Below are 22,049 nucleotides of genomic sequence, written 5' to 3' on the forward strand. Positions count from 1 at the left end.
AGGAGATCAGTCCTGGGTGTTCATTGGAAGGACTGACGTTGAAGCTGAAATTCCAATACTTTGGCCACCTAATAAGAAGAACCGACTCACTAGAAAAGACTCTGATGCTGGGAAAGATTGAAGGTGGGGGGAAAAGGGGATGACAGAGGATGAGATAGTTGGATGGAATCACTGACTCGATGGACATGAGTTTGAGTAAGCTCTGGGAGTTGGTGATGGACAGCAAGGCCTGGCATGCTGCAGTCCATGGGGATGCAAAGAATCGGACACAACTGAGCAACTGTACTGAACTATTGATTAAAATCTGCCCTAACATTTTCCCTAGTTTCTACCTTTAGTTTTGACAACAACCATACAAACTAAAAAACTGAACTTTCCCTGCTACTCCACAAAATCCTCTAAACACGCTGTCCCTTATCTCAACCCCACCTCAGAGTAAGGGTAATTATTCTCCTGATTCTTATAATAATCATTTCCTTGTAGTAGCTCGTAGTTTTATCATCAAAGTGTCTGTGGACACTATATTTCGGCCTTGACTTTAAAAAAAATTATGGGCTTTTTAAATTCTTTTTTAATTTAAGGTTCCTCTCCACTACATTTTTTTCCTCTCAACACATCTGTTAAAGACCCAGACTGTTGGGACTGTGGTTTCCCACAGTCTGGACTTTGCAGATTGCATATTCATGCAGTTCATCCTGTTCCTCTGTTCTCTGTCCCACAGATTGACAGCTGGATCCAGAATCTTGCAGACTCACTCTATCTCTTTGTCAAAACTATCAGTAGCGGTATATTCTTTCATCAGGAAGCATATGATTTTCTCTCTTTGTGTTGTTAGAAGCTCTTAGTGCTCAATGATTAGAACCAGTAATTCTTAAAACTTTTTAGTCTCAAGACCGCTTTACAATTTTAAAAATCACTGAAGATACCAGTATCTTTGATTATGATGATAATAGTTACAATATTTTCCCTATTAACACTTATAATAGGATATTTAAAATAACTTTCAATTCACTCAAAAAAAACCATTACATGCTAACAAATAATTTTATGAAAATTATTATATCTCCCAAGAAAAACTGATCAGGGGCAATTGTTTTGCAAATATGCAATTCTATTTAATGTCTGCTTTCATAAGAGGCAGGTGAATTCTTACATCTGACACAGCTGATTCTTCATCCAACTTTTGGCATTATTTTTTAGGTTGAATTCTGCAAAGCAAATCTGAACTGACACAGATATGTGGTTAGAAAAGGGAGGAACACTTCAATAGCCTTTTAAGATAATTACAGATATTCTTTATTAATACTAGACTAAAACGTGACAAGTGGGAGTTTCTGACAAGCTAAAAGCAATGTTGAATTTAAAAGAATATCAATGAACTTTTCATACTCTTGCTATACTCAAGCCCATTAAAATCTTGCCCTTTGAGTAGGGTGGTGTTCTGGCTTTTCTCTGGAGCCATTTCACATAATTTTCCAAACCTCTACCAGGAAGTTGGTATGTATCTGATCACCAGTGCTCTAGGAACAAGGCTGGTAATTACTATCATTTAATACTATACAGAATTCCATTTAATTCCCTTTTTTCAACTTGGGCCTCACTCCTGTCTTCCACTAAACCTAAAGCTCAGATGATTCTAGAGATGCATCAGTTTAGTTTCTCCAGGCAACAAGTCTCTAATACCTTAACAAGGAACTAATAGTCACCTAGTGGTAAAAAGGATCTCGGAATCCAGTCCAAGTGTTTTTCTTCCCTCCTCTCATCCCCACCTTACTTGACATCTAGTACATGTAGGTCCTAAGCCTTCTTGAGTTCTGCAGAAAGACTCAGCCAGTATAACCCTTCTTTAGGAACTTGGGCTCTGAATTTCTCTGAGTCAATAACTACACTTCCACCAGCTTTTAATCCAGTGTTTTTCTGACATCGTTCTGCTGTTTCCTCTCCTAGTCACTTCACCCTGATGGGTTAATGCTTTAATTTCTTTACTGTCATTTTTCTGAGATTCGGAAAGCACCAATAGAGATAAATTCATATTTCCAATCTGCTGCTGCTGCTGCTAAGTCGCTTCAGTCATGTCCGACTCTGTGCGACCCCATAGACGGCAGCCCACCAGGCTCCCCCGTCCCTGGGATTCTCCAGGCAAGAACACTGGAGTGGGTTGCCATTTCCTTCTCTAATATATATAAAGTGAAAACTGAAAGTGAAGTCACTCAGTCGTGTCCGACTCTCAGTGACCCCACGGACTGTAGCCTACCAGGCCCCTCCATCCATGGGATTTTCCAAGCAAGAGTACTGGAGTGGGGTGCCATTTCCTTCTCCATCCAATCTACTACACTTAACCAAATGTCCTAACACATCATATTTAAATGGATTACCCTTTCCTTCTCCATATTATACATTCCTTAAGAAGTTGGGTCTTTGGTAATCATGCAGATAGAGCCCTCAAGAGGGGACTACTATATAAATTTAAAAAAAACAATTTTTTTTAAAGTATTTCCTGGTGATCTAGTGGCTTAGAATCTGAGCTTCCAATGCTGGAGGCCCTGGGTTGATCCCTGGTTGGGGAGCTAGATTCAACATGCCACAATTAAAGATCCTGTGTGCTGCAACTAAGACCTGACAGTATTTTTTAAATATTGGATAAATAAATATTTTTAATAAATATTTTTTAAAAGGAATGGGATTACTGCCCTTATAAAAAGATCCCCTAGATTTCCCTTGCCCCTTCTGCCACACATAGCTGTCTATGAAACACAGAGCAGGACCTTAAAAATTTAAGGCTGTTTTCGTAGAAAGAGAACTTCCCATAGGAACCCTCTGTCACAAAGCATATCCATTTAATAGTGCTCAACTAACACTTACTGAGCTCTTCAGGCACAAGGCATTTTGGAAGTGCTAGAGGTATAGCAATTAATTAACCTGAGAGATGGCTATATGCAAAAGAAGAATATAGACATATAAACAGAATTTCAGGATAAAATATAAAGTGCTAAGACAGAGGTTAAGTACAGGGTTCTATGGGACAGTCAGGAGAATCAGAACTTCTCCTAGAAAATCTGAATTGATCTCTTAAAAATACAAGCAAGTTAACCAAGTGAAGACAAATGGTCTTAAGGAGAGAAAACAACAGAAAGCAAGGCAACAGAGGCATAAAAAGGTTTGGGACGAAACTATCAGTACTTTGGCATCACTGGAGCACAGACGTAGTGAGCATGTCAAGAAATGAGATTGTAGCTGCCTCTGGCCTCCCGAGTACCAAGCAGAGTACCACGTGAGAAACGCAAAGCTCGGAGGATGCAGAAAAGCTGCCACCTGTGCCAAGACGCTGAGCATCACTAAGATTTCTATTCTGCGCTTGGAACTGAGAAGGGATCCAACACGGAGTATTCCTGGAAGTGCAGGGCTGGCGACAGTCACGACCTGCTTTCCTTTTGGGTATGGGGCAAACCTTGCCTCAGTTACAAGTCCACACAACTTAGGATTCCACCCATATTCTAAGGAGGTGCGGAGTTTGGGTCATCTTGAGGTCTTCTTCACAAACTGCGCCCCAGGAAGAAAAGGGAAGAGGGAGGGAAAAAATAGCCTCAACGCTATTTTTTGTCGAACAACGCTGCGACATTATGATTCCGCAGAGACATCAACATCATAACCCATCAACTCTGATGCCTCACAGACAAGGAGCCGAGCTGGGCGGTGGGAAGCCAGTGGCGCCCTCCGGTAGGAAGGGCAGACAGACGGACGGCGTCAAGTCCTGACACCCCACCCCCACCCCCCGTTTCCCGGTCACTCAGGGCTCCCGCGGCCTCACCCAGGCTGAGTGGAGCAGGCAGCCCACCTACGGGGACCCACGGCTCTGTTTACTTTGATCATCCCAACCCCCACCACAAACACCCGGTTCCGGAGCAGAGACTAAGAAGCAGCCAAAGACACGGTCCGAAATTTCGTGGGCACAGCGGGGGCGGAGCCGACGTGGAGGTTGCAGGTCTCAGGCTGATGCTGACTGAAGCCGCACCTGCGCCTGAGCTCTTGGGGCCGGGGGCGGGGCAGGAGGCGGCCTAGGGGCGGGGCGGGCAGAACTGGGAGCGTGCGCGAGCGCGAAGCCGCCGGCGCGCTCTCCTTGTAGGGTGGGAGTTGGTATGGGACTTTGGTGGACAAAGTTCAAGGCGAGAATTCACCGGTTGGTTGGAAACTCAGTCCCTTTCAGCCCTTGAAAAAGGCTCTGTAGCCTAGTACCAGTCCGTCAGGTTTAAATTCTCTATGCTGAGAGCGATTGTGGCCTGCAGCAAGGCCTGGGATTGAGGGGAAGGCATGGCCAGAAGCCGGACTCACGAAAGGGTACCCTGAGGAAATATTTTGAAATGTTGGGAGTCGCTCTGTATCCTATGGGTCGTAGTGCTTAGAAGAGATAGAATACGGGGGCCCGGGCCGGGGGAGGGGGGGGGGGGACGAATTTTATTATATGAATGTCTAAAATAAAATCAAAGTCCTGTCACTAGCTGTGTGACTTTTTTTTTTTTTTTAGTGTCTATAATATGGTTTGTTTGTTTATTATTTATGTATCTTTGGCTTTGCTGGATGTTCCTTGCTTTGCGCACTTTCTCTGGTTGTAAAGAGCGGCGGCTAGTCTTCCTTGCTGTACACAGGCTTCTCACTGTGGTGGCTTCTCTTGTTGGGGAGCACAGGCTCTAGATGCCCCGGCTTCAGTAGTTGCAGCACCTGCGCTCAGTAGTCGTGGCGAACTGAGGCATAGTTGTTCAGGGGCTTGTGGGATCTTCCCAGACAGGGGATTTGAGCGAACCCGTGTCCCCTGTATTGGCAAACGGATTCTTATCTTCGTGTGCCACAGGAAAGTCTGCTGTGTGACCTTTTATCTTGTGAGGATTAAGCGAGGTGATAGAAGCAAAGCAAAAATACAGGGACTATATGTATGTAGGTATGTTGTGGATATATACTTAGGGGATGATTTTTATTGGCTGATTCTGAATTTGCAGATTTTCCTACTGATAAGAATGTATCTGTAACCCCAAAATCAATATTCCAAGAGATCTGGAGGTGGGGGGAATAAATGTGAGTTGCCCCATGTGTCTGTTCTCAGTTGAAGTTACACAAGACCCTGTCCAGTTCATGCTGTAAACAAATGTGTTTCTCATAATTTTGTGCCATGTTCTTCAAATTTTTGTGCTTTTTGTTGTTGATTTCACCATTTAAAAATCTCCCGCAACCATGGTGCCTGAAGTACTACCTGGTATACCTAGATACAAGATGGGTGTGAGGTGCACTGTGAAGAAAATACTGAGCTTGGCTCATACATGAGTTATAGTGTTCTTGGCCCTGAGTTCAGATATGAATAACAAGATGTCTTTAAACAGAAACACATAAAACCAGCTTATTTATTGATCAATTGACAAAATATGTTGTGGGTAGAGACTTGCAGGTGCCTAACCCTGTATTTTCCTTAGGAGCAATTGTTCAGTATTCACTAATTTGTGTTCACAGCAACTTTTAGAACATAACTAACACCAAAATCTGAGAACTGACTCTGTGTGTGTGTGTGTTTGTAAAATTTCTGAGGCCCCTTCTAGTCCTAAGGGTGTATGATAAGAGCCCCTCATAGATTTCCTTAGGATAAAGCATCAAATGTTGGAAGGTCACCTACTCCAATTGTTCTTAGGACTGGTAAAATTTAAGGCCAGGTGTCCATTTAGCAGAAAATTCACTTGGCTCTTGAGGAGTTACTAGGCAGGAGGTGAAAAGACAGAGGGCTTGGGGCAAGCTGAGGTGTTTCTGAGACTGACCAAGCTATCTCTGTGGGGACTGAGTATCCTGTCTGGGGGTAGGGGTGGGTGGGTAGGGACATGTTCACATTGAGGCTGACTGGCCTCAAGGGGGTTGGAAAAGGCAGACACACTTAGCCCTGAAGGGAAACTGAACCAAGTGGACTCTCAGTTCATAGGCTAATTTTATGATTTCAAAAGGCCCTATAGAAATTGCATATTCATACATACTGTGCCACCCCCCGGTAAAAATCACCAAAGGTTCAGAACATCCATATTCAGAGCCCACTCTACTGAATCAGAGCATCTGGGAGTAAAGCCTAGGCATCAATGTTCAGAGTTTCTTCCAGGTGATTCCAAGAAGCCTCCACTGGGCTAGGTAAAAAATTCCTAAAAAAAAAAAAAAAAAAAAAAAAATTCCTGGGTTAAGAATGGGTCAGCTTAGTAAAATCTTCACCTGATTAGACAAGGGGCAAAGACTCTCCCCTTTTCCTCCCTATCCCTCAGTTTCAGTTCAGTTCAGTTGCTCAGTCGTGTTCGACTCTTTGCGACCCCATGGACCACAGCACGCCAGGCCTCCCTGTCCATCACCAACTCCCAGAGCTTACCCATACTCACATCCATTGAGTCGGTGATGCCATCCAACCATCTCATCCTCTGTCGTCCCCTTCTCCTCCTGCCCTCTATCTTTCCCAGCATCAGGGTCTTTTCAAATGAGTCAGCTCTTCACATCAGGTGGCCAAAGTATTGGAGTTTCAGCTTCAACATCAGTCCTTCCAATGAACACCCAGGACTGATCTCCTTTAGGATGGACTGGTTGGATCTCTTGGCAGTCCAAGGGACTCTCAAGAGTTTTCTCCAACACCACAAGTTCAAAAGCATCAATTCTTTGGTGCTCAGTTTTCTTTATAGTCCAACTCTCACATCCATACATAACTACTGCAAAAACCATAGCGTTGACTAGATGGACATTTGCTGGCAAAGTAATGTCTCTGCTTTTTAATATGCTGTCTAGGTTGGTCGTAACTTTCCTTCCAAGAATTAAGTGTCTTTTAATTTCAGGGCTGCAGTTACCTTCTGCAGTGATTTTGGAGCCCCAAAAAATAAAGTCAGCCACTATTTCCCCATCTATCTGCCATGAAGTAATGGGACTGGATGCCATGATCTTAGTTTTCTGAATGTTGAGCTTTAAGCCAACTTTTTCACGCTCCTCTTTCATTTCATCTAGCGTCTCTTTAGTTCTTCTTCACCTTCTGCCATAACGGTGGTGTCATCTGAATCTGAGGTTATTGATATTTCTCCTGGCAATCTTAATTCCAGCTTGTGCTTCATCCAGCCCAGTGTTTTTCATGATGTATTCTGCATATAAGTTAAATAAGCAGGGGGACAATACACAGCCTTGACGTACTCCTTTTCCTATTTGGAACCAGTCTGTTGTTCATGTCCAGTTCTAACTGTTGCTTCCTGACCTGTGTACAGATTTCTCACAAGGCAGATCAGGTGGTCTGGTATTCCCTTCTCTTTCAGAATTTTCCAGTTTGTTGTGATCCATAGTCAAAGGCTTTGGCATAGTTAACAAAGCAGAAATAGATGTTTTTCTGGAACTCTCTTGCTTTTTCGATGATCCAGCGAATGTTGGCAATTTGATCTCTGGTTCCTCTGCCTTTTCTAAAACCAGTTTGAACATCTGGAAGTTCACAGTTCACGTATTGCTGAAGTCTGGTTTGGAGAATTTTGAGCATTACTTTACTAGCGCGTGAGAGGAGAGCAGTAGTTTGAACATTCTTTGGCATTGCCTTTCTTTGGGATTGGAATGAAAACGGACCTTTTCCAGTCCTGTGGCCACTGCTGAGTTTTCCAAGTTTTCTGGCATATTGAGTGCTGCACTTTCACAGCATCATCTTTCAGGATTTGAAATAGCTCAACTGAAATTCCATCACCTCCACTAGCTTTGTTCGTAGTGATGCTTTTAAGGCCCACTTGACTTCACATGGGACTTCCCTGGTGGCTCAGAGGGTAAAGCGTCTGCCTTCAATGCCAGAGACCTGGGTTTGATTCCTGGGTGGGGAAGACCCCCTGGAGAAGGAAATGGCAACCCACTCCACTATTCTTGCCTGGAAAACCCCATGGATGAAGAAGCCTGGTGGGTTACAGTTCATGGAGTCACAGAGAGTTGGATACGACTGAGTGACTTCACTTCACTGACTTCACATGCCAGGATGTCTGGCTCTAGGTGAGTGATCACACCATCGTGGTTATCTGGGTCGTGAAGATCTTTTTTGTATAGTTCTTCTGTGTATTCTTGCCAACTCTTCTTAATACCTTCTGCTTCTATTAGGTCCATGACATTTCTGTCCTTTATTATGCCCATCTTTGCTTGAAATGTGCCCTTGGTATCTCTAATTTTCTTGGAGAGATCTCTTGTCTTTCTCATTCTGTTGTTTTCCTCTATTTTTTTGCATTGATCACTGAGAAAGGCTTTCTTATCTCTCCTTGCTATTCTTTGGAACTCTGCATTCAAATGGGAATATCTTTCCTTTTCTCCTTTGCCTTTTGTTTCTTTTCTTTTCTCAGCTATTTGTAAGGCCTCCCCAGACAGACATTCTGCTTTTTATATTTCTATTTCTTGGGGATGGTCTTGATCCCTGTCTCCTGTACAATGTCACGAACCTCTGTCCATAGTTCATCAGGCATTCTGTCTATCAGATCTAGTCCCTTAAATTTATTTCTCACTTCCACAGTATAATCGCAAGGGATTTGATTTAGGTCATACCTGAATGGTCTAGTGTTTTTCCCTACTTTCTTCAATTTAAGTCTAAATTTGGCAGTAAGGTGTTCATGACCTGAGCCACAGTCAGCTCCCAGTCTTGTTTTTGCTGACTGTATAGAGCTTCTCCATCTTTGGCTACAAAGAATATAATCAATCTGATTTCGGTGTTGGCCATCTGGTAATGTCCATGTGTAGAGTCTTCTCTTGTGTTGTTGGAATAAGGTGTTTCCTATGACCAGTGCATGCTCTTGGCAAAACTATTAGCTTTTGCCCTACTTCATTCTGTACTCCAAGGCCAAATTTGCCTGTTACTCCAGGTGTTTCTTGACTTCTTACTTTTGCATTCCAGTACCCTATAATGAAAAGGACATCTTTTTTGGGTGTTAGTTCTAGCAGGTCTTGTAGGTCTTCATAGAACCATTCAACTTCAGCTTCTTCAGCATTACCGGTCAGGGCATAGACTTGGATTACTGTGATATTGAATGGTTTGCCTTGGAAATGAACAGAGATCATTATATCGTTTTTGAGATTGCATCCAAGTACTGCATTTCAGATTCTTTTGTTGACTAGCATAACGCAGGCACTGAAGAGGTCACTAAGTGGAGAGTTGTTTATTGAAACTCTGATTGGCTCATAAAGATAGAATTGTGATTGGTGAATAAGACAACCTAATGGAGCAAAAAGTCACAGGGTCCAGGTTAATTATCATGCAACAAATGCTCCCTGTCCATTGGATATTGGTTTCAAAATAGGAGCCCAGAGAGGTGGAATAATAAACATCACAGTTAATGCTGAAAAGATTGTAAAGGGACACTTCCCTTTCTGATGTGGAAGACTAGATAATCCAAAAATTCTCCTACCACAAAATACCTAGAAATGCTGCATAAAATACAACAAATGTTCTTTTAAATGCATATAATATAGGAGAGAGAGGTTTTTTGTTTTGATTTTATAGCCCTCTGTACTGTTTGAATGTGTGTATTACTTTTTTTTGTTACTATAGTATGTCTTATTTTAATTTTTGTCATCCTGTTTTATTTTCATTTAAACTATCTGTTTTTTAGTAGATAATACTTAAAACATGAATCAAGATTCAAAAATTTAAAAAGTCAAACTGCAAAATTTCTCTTTCCTACCCCTATTGCCAGCTCCCCAGTTCCTCTTCCCTAGCCTAGAAATATTTTATGTAGCTACCTTATGACAGGAGTGGAAACATCCTGTGTGCTCAGTCACTCAGTCGTGTCCTACTCTGCGACCCCATGGACTATAGCCCACCAGGCTCCTCTGTCCATGGAATTTTCCAGGCAAGAATAGTGAAGAAGTTTGCCATTTCCTGTTCCGGGGGATCTTCCCAATCTAGGGATCAAACCGACTTCTATTATGTCTCCTGCATAAGCAGGCAGATTCTTTACCACTGCACCACTTGGAAAGCCACACCAAATGTATATATGCACACCTAAATAATGCTGTCCCTCTCTATAACACAAATTTTCGTTTTCACACACTATTTCACATGTTGATTTTTTTCATACAATAGATTCTGAAGCTCATATCAGAACTTCCTGTGTTTTTTCATAACTGCATAGTATTCAATTTATAGATAAACCATAATTTATTTAAGCAATCCCTGTTGGATATTAACATGTTTTCCAGTCTTTTGCTATTATAAGCACTTCTGCAGTGAATGACTTTGTACATACGATATTTCACACCTGTGTGGGTATATCTGTAGGCTAAATCCTTAAAATTGGAATTTCATAGTAAAAAAAATAGAGGTAACATATACCTCTAAACATAAACAGTCAATTGGTCTCCATTAAAGACATTCCTATCATCATTGTCAGAGTGCTGTACATATATCCCTCAATAACTAAAACAGGACTTTCCTGGTGGTCCAGTGGTTAAGAATCCATCTGCCAATAGGGAACATGGGTTCAATCCCTGGTCTGGGAAGATTCCACATACCTTGGGGCAACTAAGCACATGCACCACAACTACTGAACCACACACCCTAGGGCCCATGCTCTGCAACAAGAGAAGCCATTACAATGAGAAGCCCTTGCACCACAACTAGAGAATGCCCATGCACAGCAACATAGAGCCAAGAAACTAAAACCAGTAAATTAAATAAAAGTAACTAAAACAATAATTTTAAATTCATATTATAATTCAGAAGAGATTATTGAGGGAGTTTTGTTTAAAACCAGCAGGATTTAAAAGGAGAAAAAAAATGTTATTACCTATGGCCATATTATTACCACCACTCTAATCCTACCTCCATTGCTCCTTTGCTAAGCTTCCTTGGAATCCCAAAAATAATCATAATGAGGAGAGGAGGCAGAGCACCTTTTTGTTTTAAAAACCAGGCACCAGATTTCCTCTTAGGAAAAGAAGTTTCTTTACTTAGTGTATTAATTTGCTAGGGTTGCCATAACAAAGTCACAAACTGGATAATTTAAACAGCAGCAATGTATTTCTGCATAGTTCTGGGGGCTAGAAGTCTAGGATCAAGGTAATGGCAGGGTTCATTCTGTCTGAGGCCTTGGTTTCTCCTTGGCTTCTAAATGGCCATCTTCTGTTTTGTCTTCCCCTATACCCATCCATGTTTAAATTTTTTTTCTTCTTCTAAGGACATCAGTCATGTTGGTTTAGGGCCAACCCTAATCACCTCAGACTTCCCTGGTGGCTCAGATGGTAAAGCGTCTGCCTACAATGTGGGAGACCTGGGTTCAATCCCTGGATTGGGAAGATCCCCTGGAGAAGGAAAGGGCAACCCACTCCAGTATTCTTGCCTGGAAAATGCCATGGACAGAGGATCCTGGCAGGCTACAGTCCATGGGATCACAAAGAGTCAGACACGACTGAGAGACTTTACTTTCTTTTCTTTTCTTTCTTTCACTTTCTAATGACCTTATTTTAACTTAATTACCTCTTTAAAGACCCTATCTAGGGAGGGAGGTGGGAGGGGGGTTCAGGATGGGGAACACATGTAAATCCATGGCTGATTCATGTCAATGTATGGCAAAAACCACTACAATATTGTAAAGTAATTAGCCTCCAACTAATAAAAATAAAGGAAATATATATATAAATAAAGACCCTATCTACAAATACATTGAGAGGTACTGAGAGATAGGACTTCAACACATACATTTGGAGGAACACAATTCAGTCCATAACAGCTAGCATTAACGTCCTTAAGTAAGACAGGTGAAGTCCAATAATTGTTTCCCAACCTCCTGTAAAAATCTTTCTATGCAACCTCGTGTCTGTGATTCTTTAAGGAGTGGCAGAATTGGAGTTGTGTCCAGTAATGCAGAGAAAAGGGACAGGGAGAGATGGCCTGGTGATCCATAACCTGAATCAATTCACTGGAAACAAGAGCAGCTCACAAATGACCACAAGTGACATAAACCTCAATTAATCTTGAGGGTCACAGAGATGAACTACCATGAGGTAGTGACAAAGATTCTATCACCAGATATCAGCGCTAAGATGGTGGAGGAATAGGACGGGGAGACCACTTTCTCCCCCATAAATTCATCGAAAGATCATTTGAATGCTGAGGAAATACCACAAAACAACTTGTGAACGCTGGTGGAGGACACCAGGCACCCAGAAAGGCAGCCCATTGTCTTCGAAAGGAGGTAGGACAAAATATAACAGATAAAAAGAGAGACAAAAGAGTTAAGCATGGAGACTCATCCTGGGGAGGAAGTCATAGAAGAGGAGAAGTTTCCAAACACCAGGAAACCCTTTCACCAGCAGGTCTGTGGGGAGTTTTGGAATCTCAGAGGGCAACATAACTGGGAGGAATAAATAAATAAATAAATAAAACCCACAGATTATGCGCCTAACTGCAACTCCCAGCAGAGAAGTAGCCCAGACGCTGGCATCAGCCACCAGCAAGTAGGGGCTGAACAGGGAGGTGCCGGCTGCATTGCTTAGGGTTAGGACCAGGCCTGAATGCCCTGAGGGCAATCTGAGGGAGCTAACATGAGATAGCAACCCAAACAGTGGGATAGCCAGAGAGATAGAAAAAAAAAAAAAAAAAGAGGAAAGAGAGAGAGAGAACTTTCCCCCGAAAAGCTCTAACCTAAGGCACTGCTGGGCCTGCTCACAGAACAAAGGACTGAGCGAATACAAGAGGAAAGCTAACCAGCAGCGGACCGGCCCATCCCCCACCAGAGTCAGGGAGGCAGGCGGGCGACAGCCAGAGCCAGAAGGCAAGGGGCAAGCTCAGCCCCAGAGATGGCGTCCTCGGCCAAACTGCAAGCAGACTCCCAATTGCTAACTAAGTCTTCCTGGGATCCTGGACGGCTGACATCCGCCAGGAGGGTTGCAGCCACAGATCAGCTCCCCAGAGGAGACAAACGGCACACCTGAGACAGTGCTCCCACTGCATACCCAGGAAACCTAGTGGCCTGGACCAGGGAGGTGATGAGACGCACCGCCCCACCTGGGGAGAGTGCGCTTGCAAAGCACCTGGTCGCCTGAGCTGCTCGGACCTGGGAAGGGCACAAAATGCAGGCCCAACTGAGTCTGTGCCTTTGTGGAGAACCTGAGAACCTGAACCTGAGCGGCTTAGACCTGGGAAGTGCACGCAACCCAGGGCCCACTTTAGACAGTTCCCCTGCAGAGCAACCTGGAGCCTGAGCAGTGTACACTGGGGAAGAACACACACCGTGAGCAGGGGGCAAACCCAGTGTGGCCCAGACACTGCGAGCCCTCCCCACACATGCCAGTGATATTTGTTTGTAGTGTTCCTCCCTCCCCGCAGCACAATTGAACAAGTGAGCCTAAATAAATGACCACCTTTGCCCCCTTGTGTCAGGGCAGAAGTTAGATACTGAAGAGACTTGCAAACAGAGGACGCCAAAATAAACAAATAGGGAACCGCTTTGGAAGTGACAGGTGCAATGGATTAAAACACTGTAGTTAGCATTGACTACATTGGAAGGGACCTATAGACCTTGAGAAGAAGTGTAAACTGGAACAAGGATCTATCTGAAACTGAACTGACCCCACACTGCCCTCAACAGCTCCAGAGAAATTCCTAGATATATTTTACTAATATCATTTTTTAATTTTTTATTTTTAAGTTCTTTATTACCCCTTTAATTTTCACTTTTAAAACCTACTATTACCTTGCCAAAAAAAAAAAGACCCTATTTTTAAAGCAAATTTCATATATATTTTTTTATAACTTTTGCGATTTTGTTTTGTTTTTTTAATATTGTATTTTTGAGAGTCTAACCTCTACTCTAGATTTTTAATCTTTGCTTTTTGGTATTATCAATTTTGTACCTTTAAGAGTCAAATCTTCAGTACCCATTTTTACTTAGGAGTGTGACTACTGGCTTGATTGCTCTCTCCACTTTTGACTCTCCTCTTTCTCCCCCAGGTCACCTCTATCTCCTCCCTCCCCTTCTCTTCTCTACTTAACCCTGTGAATCTCCTTGGGTGTTCCAGGCTGTGGAGAACACTTATGGAACTGATCACTGGCTAGACTGGTCTCTCTCCTTTTGACTCACCCTCCTCTCCTCCTGGTCACCTCTATCGCCTTCCTCCCTCTTCTCTCCTCTATGGAACTCTGTGGACCTCTCTGACTGTTCCAGACTGTGGAGACCAAATAGGGAATTGATTACTGGCTAGACTGCTCTCTCCTCTTTTGATTCCCCCTATTCTCTGCCTGGTCACTTCTATCTCCCTCCTCCCTCTTCTCTTCTCCATGTAACTCTGTGAACCTCTCTGGGTGTCCCTCACTATGGAGAATCTTTTCACCATTAACCTAGTTGTTTTATCATCAGTGCTGTATGGATGGAGAAGTCTTGAGGCTACTGTAAGAATAAGACTGAAAGCCAGAGGCAGGAGGCTTAAATCCAAAACTTGAGAACACCAGAAAACTCCTGACTCTAGGGAAAATTAATTAACAAGAGCACATCCAAAAGCCTCCATACCTACACTGAAACCAAGCTCCATCCAATAGCCAACAAGTTTCAGAGCAAGACATACCAAGCTAATTCTCCAACAATGCAGGAACATAACCCTGAGCACAAAAATACAGGTGGCCAAAAGTCACGCCAAACCCAGAGACACCTCAAAACTCACTACTGGACACTTCATTGCACTCCAGAGAGAAGAGATCCAGCTCCACCCACCAGAACACCGATGCAAGCTTCCCTAACCAGGAAAGCTTGACAAGCCACTTGTCCAACCCCACCCACAGGAACGAACCTCCACAATAAAGAGGAACCAAAAACTTCCAGCATACAGTAAGGCCACCCCAAACACAGCAACCTAAACATGATGAAAAGGCAGAGAAATATTCAGCAGGTAAAGGAACATGATAAAAGCCCACCAAACCAAACAAAAGAGGAGGAGATAGGGAGTCTATCTGATAAAGAATTCAGAATAATGATACTAAAAATGATCCAAAATCTTGAAAACAAAATGGAATTACAGATAAATAGCCTGGAGACAAGGATTGAGAAGAAGCAAGAAAAGTTTAACAAGGACCTAGAAGAAATAAAAAAGAGTCAATCAATAATGAATAATGCAATAACTGAGATCAAAAGCACTCTGGAGGGAACCAACAGTAGAATAACTGAGACAGAAGATAGGCTAAATGAGGTGGAAGATAGAATGGTGGAAATAAATGAAGCAGAGAGGGAAAAAAAGAAAAAAGAATTAAAAGAAATGAGGACAACCTCAGAGACCTCTGGGACAATGTTAAATGCCCCAACATTCGAATCATAGGAGTCCCAGAAGAAGACAAAAAGAAAGGCCATGAGAAAATACTTGAGGAGATAATAGTTGAAAACTTCCCTAAAATGGGGAAGGAAATAGCCACCCAAGTCCAAGAAACCCAGAGAGTCCCAAACAGGATAAACCCAAGGCGAAACACCCCAAGCCACATATTAATCAAATTAACAAAGATCAAACACAAAGAACAAATATTAAAAGCAGCAAGGGAAAAACAACAGATAACTCACAAGGGTATCCCCATAAGGATAACAGCTGATCTTGCAATAGAAACTCTTCAAGCCAGAAGGGAATGGCAGGACATACTTAAAGTGATGAAAGAGAAAAACCTACAACCCATATTACTGTACCCAGCAAGGATCTCATTCAAATACGGAGAAATCAAAAGCTTTACAGATAAGCAAAAGCTCAGAGAATTCAGCACCACCAAACCAGCTCTTCAACAAATGCTAAAGGGTCTTCTCTAGACAGGAAACACAGAAAAGGTTTATAAACTCGAACCCAAAACAACAAAGTAAATGGCAAAGGATCACACTTATCAATAATTACCTTAAATGTAAATGGGTTGAATGCCCCAACCAAAAGACAAAGACTGGCTGAATGGATACAAAAACAAGACCTCTACATATGCTGACTACAAGAGACCCACATCAAACCTAGGGACACATACAGACTAAAAGTGAAGGGCTGGAAAAAGATATTTCATGCAAATGGAGACCAAAAGAAATCAGGAATAGCAATACTCATATGAGATAAAATAGACTTTGAAATAAAGGCCATGAAAAGAGACAAAGAAGGACATTACATAATGATCAAAGGATCAATCCAAGAAGAAGATTTAGCAATTATAAATATATATGCACCCAACATAGGAGTACCACAATATGTAAGGCAAATGCTAGCAAGTATGAAAGGGGAAATTAAAAGTAACACAATAATAGTGGGAGACTTTAATACCCCACTCACACCTATGGATAGATCAACTAAACAGAAAATTAGCAAGGAAACACAAACTTTAAATGATACAATGGACCAGTTAGACCTAATTGATATCTATAGGACATTTCACCCTAAAACAATGAAATTCACCTTTTTCTCAAGTGCACACGGAACCTTCTCCAGGATAGATCACATCCTGGGCCATAAATCTAGCTTGATAAATTCAAAAAAATTGTCAAGCATCTTTTCTGATCACAATGTGGTAAGATTAGATGTCAACTACAGGGGGGAAAAGCTGTTAAAAATACAAACATATGGAAGCTAAACAACACACTTCTGAAAAACCAACAAATCACAGAAGAAATCAAAAAAGAAATCAAAATATGCAGAGAAATGAATGAAAATGAAAACACAACAACAACCCAAAACTTATGGGATTCAGTAAAAGCAGGGCTAAGGAGAAGGTTCATAGCAATACAAGCCCACCTCAAGAAACAGGAGAAAAATCAAATAAATAACCTAACTCTACACCTAAAGCAACTAGAGAAAGAAGAAATGAAGCATCCCAGGGTTAGTAGAAGGAAAGAAATCATAAAAATTAAGGCAGAAATAAATGCAAAAGAAACAAAGGTGACCATAGCCAGATTCAGCAAAGCTAAAAGCTGGTTCTTTGAGAATATAAAATAGACAAACCATTAGCCAGACTCATCAAGGAAAAAAGGGAGAAGAATCAAATCAACAAAATTAGAAATGAAAATGGAGAAATTACAACAGACAACACAGGGTCATAAGAGACTACCATCAGCAACTATATGTCAATAAAATGGACAAATTCTTAGAAAAGTATAACTTTCCAAAACTGAGCCAGGAAGAAATAGAAAATCTTAACAGACCCATCACAAGCACAGAAATTGAAACTGTAATCAGAAATCTTCCAACAAACAAAAGCCTAGGACCAGACGACTTCACAGCTGAATTCTACCAAAAATTTAGAGAAGAGCTAATACCTATCCTACTCAAACTCTTCCAGAAAATTGCAGAGGAAGGTAAATGTCCACTCATTCAATGAGGCCACCATTACCCTAATGCCAAAACCAGACAAAGATGCCACAAAAAAAAGAAAACTACAGGCCAATATCACTGATGAACACAGATGCAAAAATCCTTAACAAAATTCTAGCAAACAGAATCCAAAAACATATTAAAAACATCATACATCATGACCAAGTGGGCTTTATCCCAGAGATGCAAGGATTCTTCAATATTTGCAAATCAATCAATGTGATATACCATGTTAACAAATTGAAAGATAAAAACCATATGATCATCTCAATAGATGCAGAGAAAGCCTTTGACAAAATTCAACATCCATTTATGATAAAAACCCGCCAGAAAGGCATAGAAGGAACATACCTCAACATAATAAAAGCCATATATGACAAACCCACAGCAAACATTACCCTCAATGGTGAAAAATTGAAAGCATTCCCCCTAAAGTCAAGAACAAGACAAAGGTGCCCACTCCCTACTACCATTCAACATAGTTTTGGAAATTTTAGCCACAGCAATCAGAGAAGAAAAAGAAATAAAAGGAATCCAGACTGGAAAATAAGTAGTAAAACTCTCACTGTTTGCAGATGACATGATCCTCTACATAGAAAACCCTAAAGACACCACCAGAAAATTACTAGAGCTAATCAATGAATATAGTAAAGTTGCAGGATATAAAATTAACACACAGAAATCCCTTGCATTCCTATACACTAACAATGAGAAAACAGAAAGAGAAATTAAGGAAACAATTCCATTCACCATTGCAATGAAAAGAATAAAACACTTAGGAATAAATCTACCTAAAGAAACAAAAGACCTATATATATAAAACTATAAAACACTGGTGAAAGAAATCAAAGAGGACACAAATAGATAGAGAAATATACCATGTTCATGGATTGGAAGAATCAATATAGTGAAAATGAGTACACTACCCAAAGCAATCTATAGATTCTATGCAATCCCTATCAGGCTACCAACGGTATTTTTCAGAGAACTATAACAAATAATTTCACAATTTATATGGAAATACAAAAAACCTCGAATAGCCAAAGCAATCTTGAGAAAGAAGAATGGAACTGGAGGAATCAACCTGCCTGACTTCAGGCTATACTACAAAATTACAGTCATCAAGACAGTATGGTACTGGCACAAAGACAGAAACATAGATCAATGGAACAAAATAGAAAGCCCAGAGATAAACCTATGCACCTTTGGACACCTTATCTTCGACAAAGGAGGCAAGAATATACAATAGAGAAAAGACAATCTCTTTAACAAGTGGTGCTGGGGAAACTGGTCAACCACTTGTAAAAGGATGAAACTAGAACACTTTCTAACACCATACACAAAAATAAACTCAAAATGGATTAAAGATCTAAACGTAAGACCAGAAACTATAAAACTCCTAGAGGAAAACATAGGCAAAACACTCTCTGACATAAATCATAGCAGGATCCTCTATGACCCACCTCCCAGAGTAATGGAAATAAAAACAAAATAAACAACTGGGACCTAATCAAAAAAAGCTTTTGCACAATGAAGGAAACTATAAGCAAGGTGAAAAGACAGCCCTCAGAATGGGAGAAAATAATAGCAAATGAAGCAACTGAGAAAGAATTAATCTCAAAAATATACAAGCAACTCCCATAGCTCAATTACAGAAAAATAAGTGACCCAATCAAAAAATGGGCCCCAAAACCATTAAATTGTAATATTTATAATTATTTAGTTAAAATAAAGAAAGTTTAATGAGGAATAAATTAAAACAAGAAAAAGTGTTGAAATGACTCAAATGTTCATCAACTGGTGATCGAATAAATAAAACATGCAATGCAATATTATTCAGCCATCAAATGAATGGAGTTCTGATACATGCTATAACATGCCATAACTCTGAAAAGATCATGTTAATTAAAAGAAGCCAGGCATAAAAGGCTGCATATTGCATTATTCTGTTCATGTGAATGAATATGTCGCAGCCTAGGTAATTCTCTAAAGACAGAAAATAGAGGAGTGGATGCCAGAGTCAAATGAAGGGGGAAATGGAAAATGTCTGCCAGCTGGATAGTGTTTCCCGTTAGAATGATGAAAATATTCTAGAATGAGGGAGTGGTTATGGTTATGCAACCTATAAAGACATAACAAATCAATGAATAATACAGTTTAACTGCTAACAAACACATGAAAAGATGCTCAACATCACTCATTATCAGATAAATGCAAATCAAAACCACAATGAGGTACCATCTCACGCTGGTCAGAATGGCTGCTATCAAAAAGTCTACAAACAATAAAGACTAGAGAGAGTGCAGAGAAAAAGGGACCCTCTTACACTGTTGGTGGGAATGCAAACTAGTACAGCCACTATGGAGAACAGTGAGGAGATTCCTTAAAAAACTGGAAATAGAACTGCCATACGACCCAGCAATCCCACTGCTGGGTGTACACACCAAGGAAACCAGAATTGAAAGAGAGACATGTACCCCAACGTTCATCGCAGCACTGTTTACAATAGCCAGGACATGGAAGCAACCTAGATGTCCATTGGCAGACAAATGGATAAGAAAGCTGTGGTACATATACACAATGGACTATTACTCAGCTATTAAAAACAGTGCATTTGAATCAGTTCTAATGAGATGGATGAAACTGGAGCCTATTATACAGAGTGAAGTAAGTCAGAAAGAAAAACACCAATACAGTATATTAACACATATATATGGAATTTAGAAAGATGGTAACTATGAGCCTATATGCGAGACAGTGAAAGAGACACAGATGTAAAGAACAGACTTTTGGAGACTCTGTGGGAGAAGGCGAGGGTGGGATGATTTGAGAGAATAGCATTGAAACATACATATTATCATATGTGAAATAGATCACCAGTCCAGGTTGGATGCATGATACAGGGTGCTCAGGGCTGGTGCACTAGGATGACCCAGAGGGATGGGATGGGGAGGGAAGTGGGAGGGAGGTTCAGGATGGGGAACACATGTACACCTATGGCTGATTCATGTCAGTGTATGGCAAAACCCACCACAATATTGTAAAGTAATTAGCCTCCAATTAAAAAAAGAAAAGATTCTATCACCAGACTCTAGCCAGGGTCCTCTGAGCCCTCTTTTCTACTAGGCTTCAGCCTCCCCGAAAGTAGTGAGAACAGATTTTACAAGGAGAATGAAGGAATAGGGAGGTGGGTGAGCCAGGACTGTGTACAGTCAGGGAAGTGAAAACTTTCAAAATACGCAGAGCGGGATTAGTTCACATGGAACTATTCTAGGTTTGCTGTCCCTTATGCAAGCTTAGGCTCCCTCAGAGACTGGGAGATAGGAGTCTTACCTTCAGGTCTTGGCTGGAACAAACTAATTTCTTTTGGCAGTCTTGAGTTTTCTCAGGCAGGCACTTTAAAAGGGGCTAGAGTCATCCTAGGGATGTGTCCTTGAGCTGTTAGAAACTATGTTAAGAGTTCATGCTGGACATTTCTCTTGCAACAGTGTATTACTGATTAAAATCTGTTCTCACTACTCTCACACGGCTTTCTGTATCTTTGGCACTTATCACTTTTATTACCCGCGCTTTACAGATTAAAATTTTGGCACTTAAGATTGGCAGCCTTGTTCAAAAGCACACCAGCAGAGCCGGGCTTTCTCCTTACCCGTGTCTTCCGGTTTCCTACGGGCTCAGGGAGCCGCGCAGGGCTCTCAGCCCATAGGAGGAGCAGTTTGTCAAGGCCTGGAGCAGAGCGGCGAGCTTTCAGCGGGAGGCGGTGGTGCAGGGTGGCCCGTTCCCAGATTAGGCCCCAATGCTGCGCGCCCTGACCAGCACCCTGCGCTTTCCGCGCCCCTGGAGGCCGCTTGAGACCCGCGGCTGCTCCTCCAACCCCGGGGCTGCAGGCCGGGAGATCCAGGTGTGCGCTCTGGCGGGTCCAGACCGGGGTAAGTGCCGAGAGCCCGGAAGGCGGCTGGGGTGAGCTCCTGCTGGCTGAGAGGCAGGCCTGGTGCTGTTGCCCTGTACGGACCCATGGCCAGTGCTCCCACTACAGGGAGGCAGACTGACGCTGATCTCAGAGAGAGAAAGCAGTGAGTGGTCCTGAGAGAGAACTTAGTTCCCTACCCAGAAATTGAACCTGGGTAGCCTGGATGAAAACCAGGAATCCTAGCTGCTAGACCACCAGCTGGGAGAGGCTAGAAGGAAAGCAGGCATTTGAAAACAAGAATGTTTCAAGGAGGCAAAGACTGTAAAAACAGGTACAAAGTTTATTATTACAGACACAGCACAACATATGGGAGAGTACACAGGGAAGCAGTTATATTTAAGTCAGAAAAGCCAGGCAGAAATACACACCCAGAGAGAAAGGGTATCTGGGCCTCTCTAAGGAGGAGGAGGCCAGTAAAGAGGTGAGTTAAATCACTCATAAAGACAGCCTCTGGGTGTTTATATATGGCAAATTATCTTGTTTCTTCACACCTGACTGGTCCTAGGACCTTCCCAATATGCCTGGGCAACTTTTTTGGGCATCTTTGCTAAGATGGATCCCACTGCAAAAACCTATGAGGGTGTGTCCATGCTTACTATAGGGTGGCAACCCCGCCCTTTTTGATCCCTAGAAAGCCTTCCTGCACATGTGTAGACAAGGACATTTTTCTTGACCTCAGGGGTGATCATCTTACCTCTTTATTCCAGCAGAGCTCATTTACTGACACTAGCTTTGTCCTTGGCGGGTCTGGGTGAGAAGCTTCAGTTCT

The 22,049-nt window shown here is 41.9% G+C and overlaps 1 protein-coding gene across 3 annotated transcripts in view; it reads left to right on the forward strand.

Annotated features, from left to right (window-relative positions):
• The first annotated feature begins 20,978 nt into the window (after positions 1–20,978).
• The window catches only part of LOC122677964 (enoyl-CoA hydratase domain-containing protein 2, mitochondrial), a 29,881-nt gene continuing 28,810 nt past the window's right edge, over positions 20,979–22,049 (forward strand). Inside the window, exon 1 of one of the 3 annotated variants that reach the window (XM_043878308.1) lies at positions 20,979–21,239. In XM_043878308.1, coding sequence (XP_043734243.1) covers positions 21,107–21,239 — 133 coding nt within the window. In that variant the 5' untranslated portion in view covers positions 20,979–21,106. The remainder of the gene's footprint in view (positions 21,240–22,049) is intronic. The other 2 variants (XM_043878306.1, XM_043878307.1) reach the window with 2 other exon arrangements.

The sequence above is a fragment of the Cervus elaphus genome, chromosome 20 (genome assembly GCF_910594005.1).
Source record: "Cervus elaphus chromosome 20, mCerEla1.1, whole genome shotgun sequence".
Classification (NCBI taxonomy): Eukaryota; Metazoa; Chordata; class Mammalia; order Artiodactyla; family Cervidae; genus Cervus; species Cervus elaphus.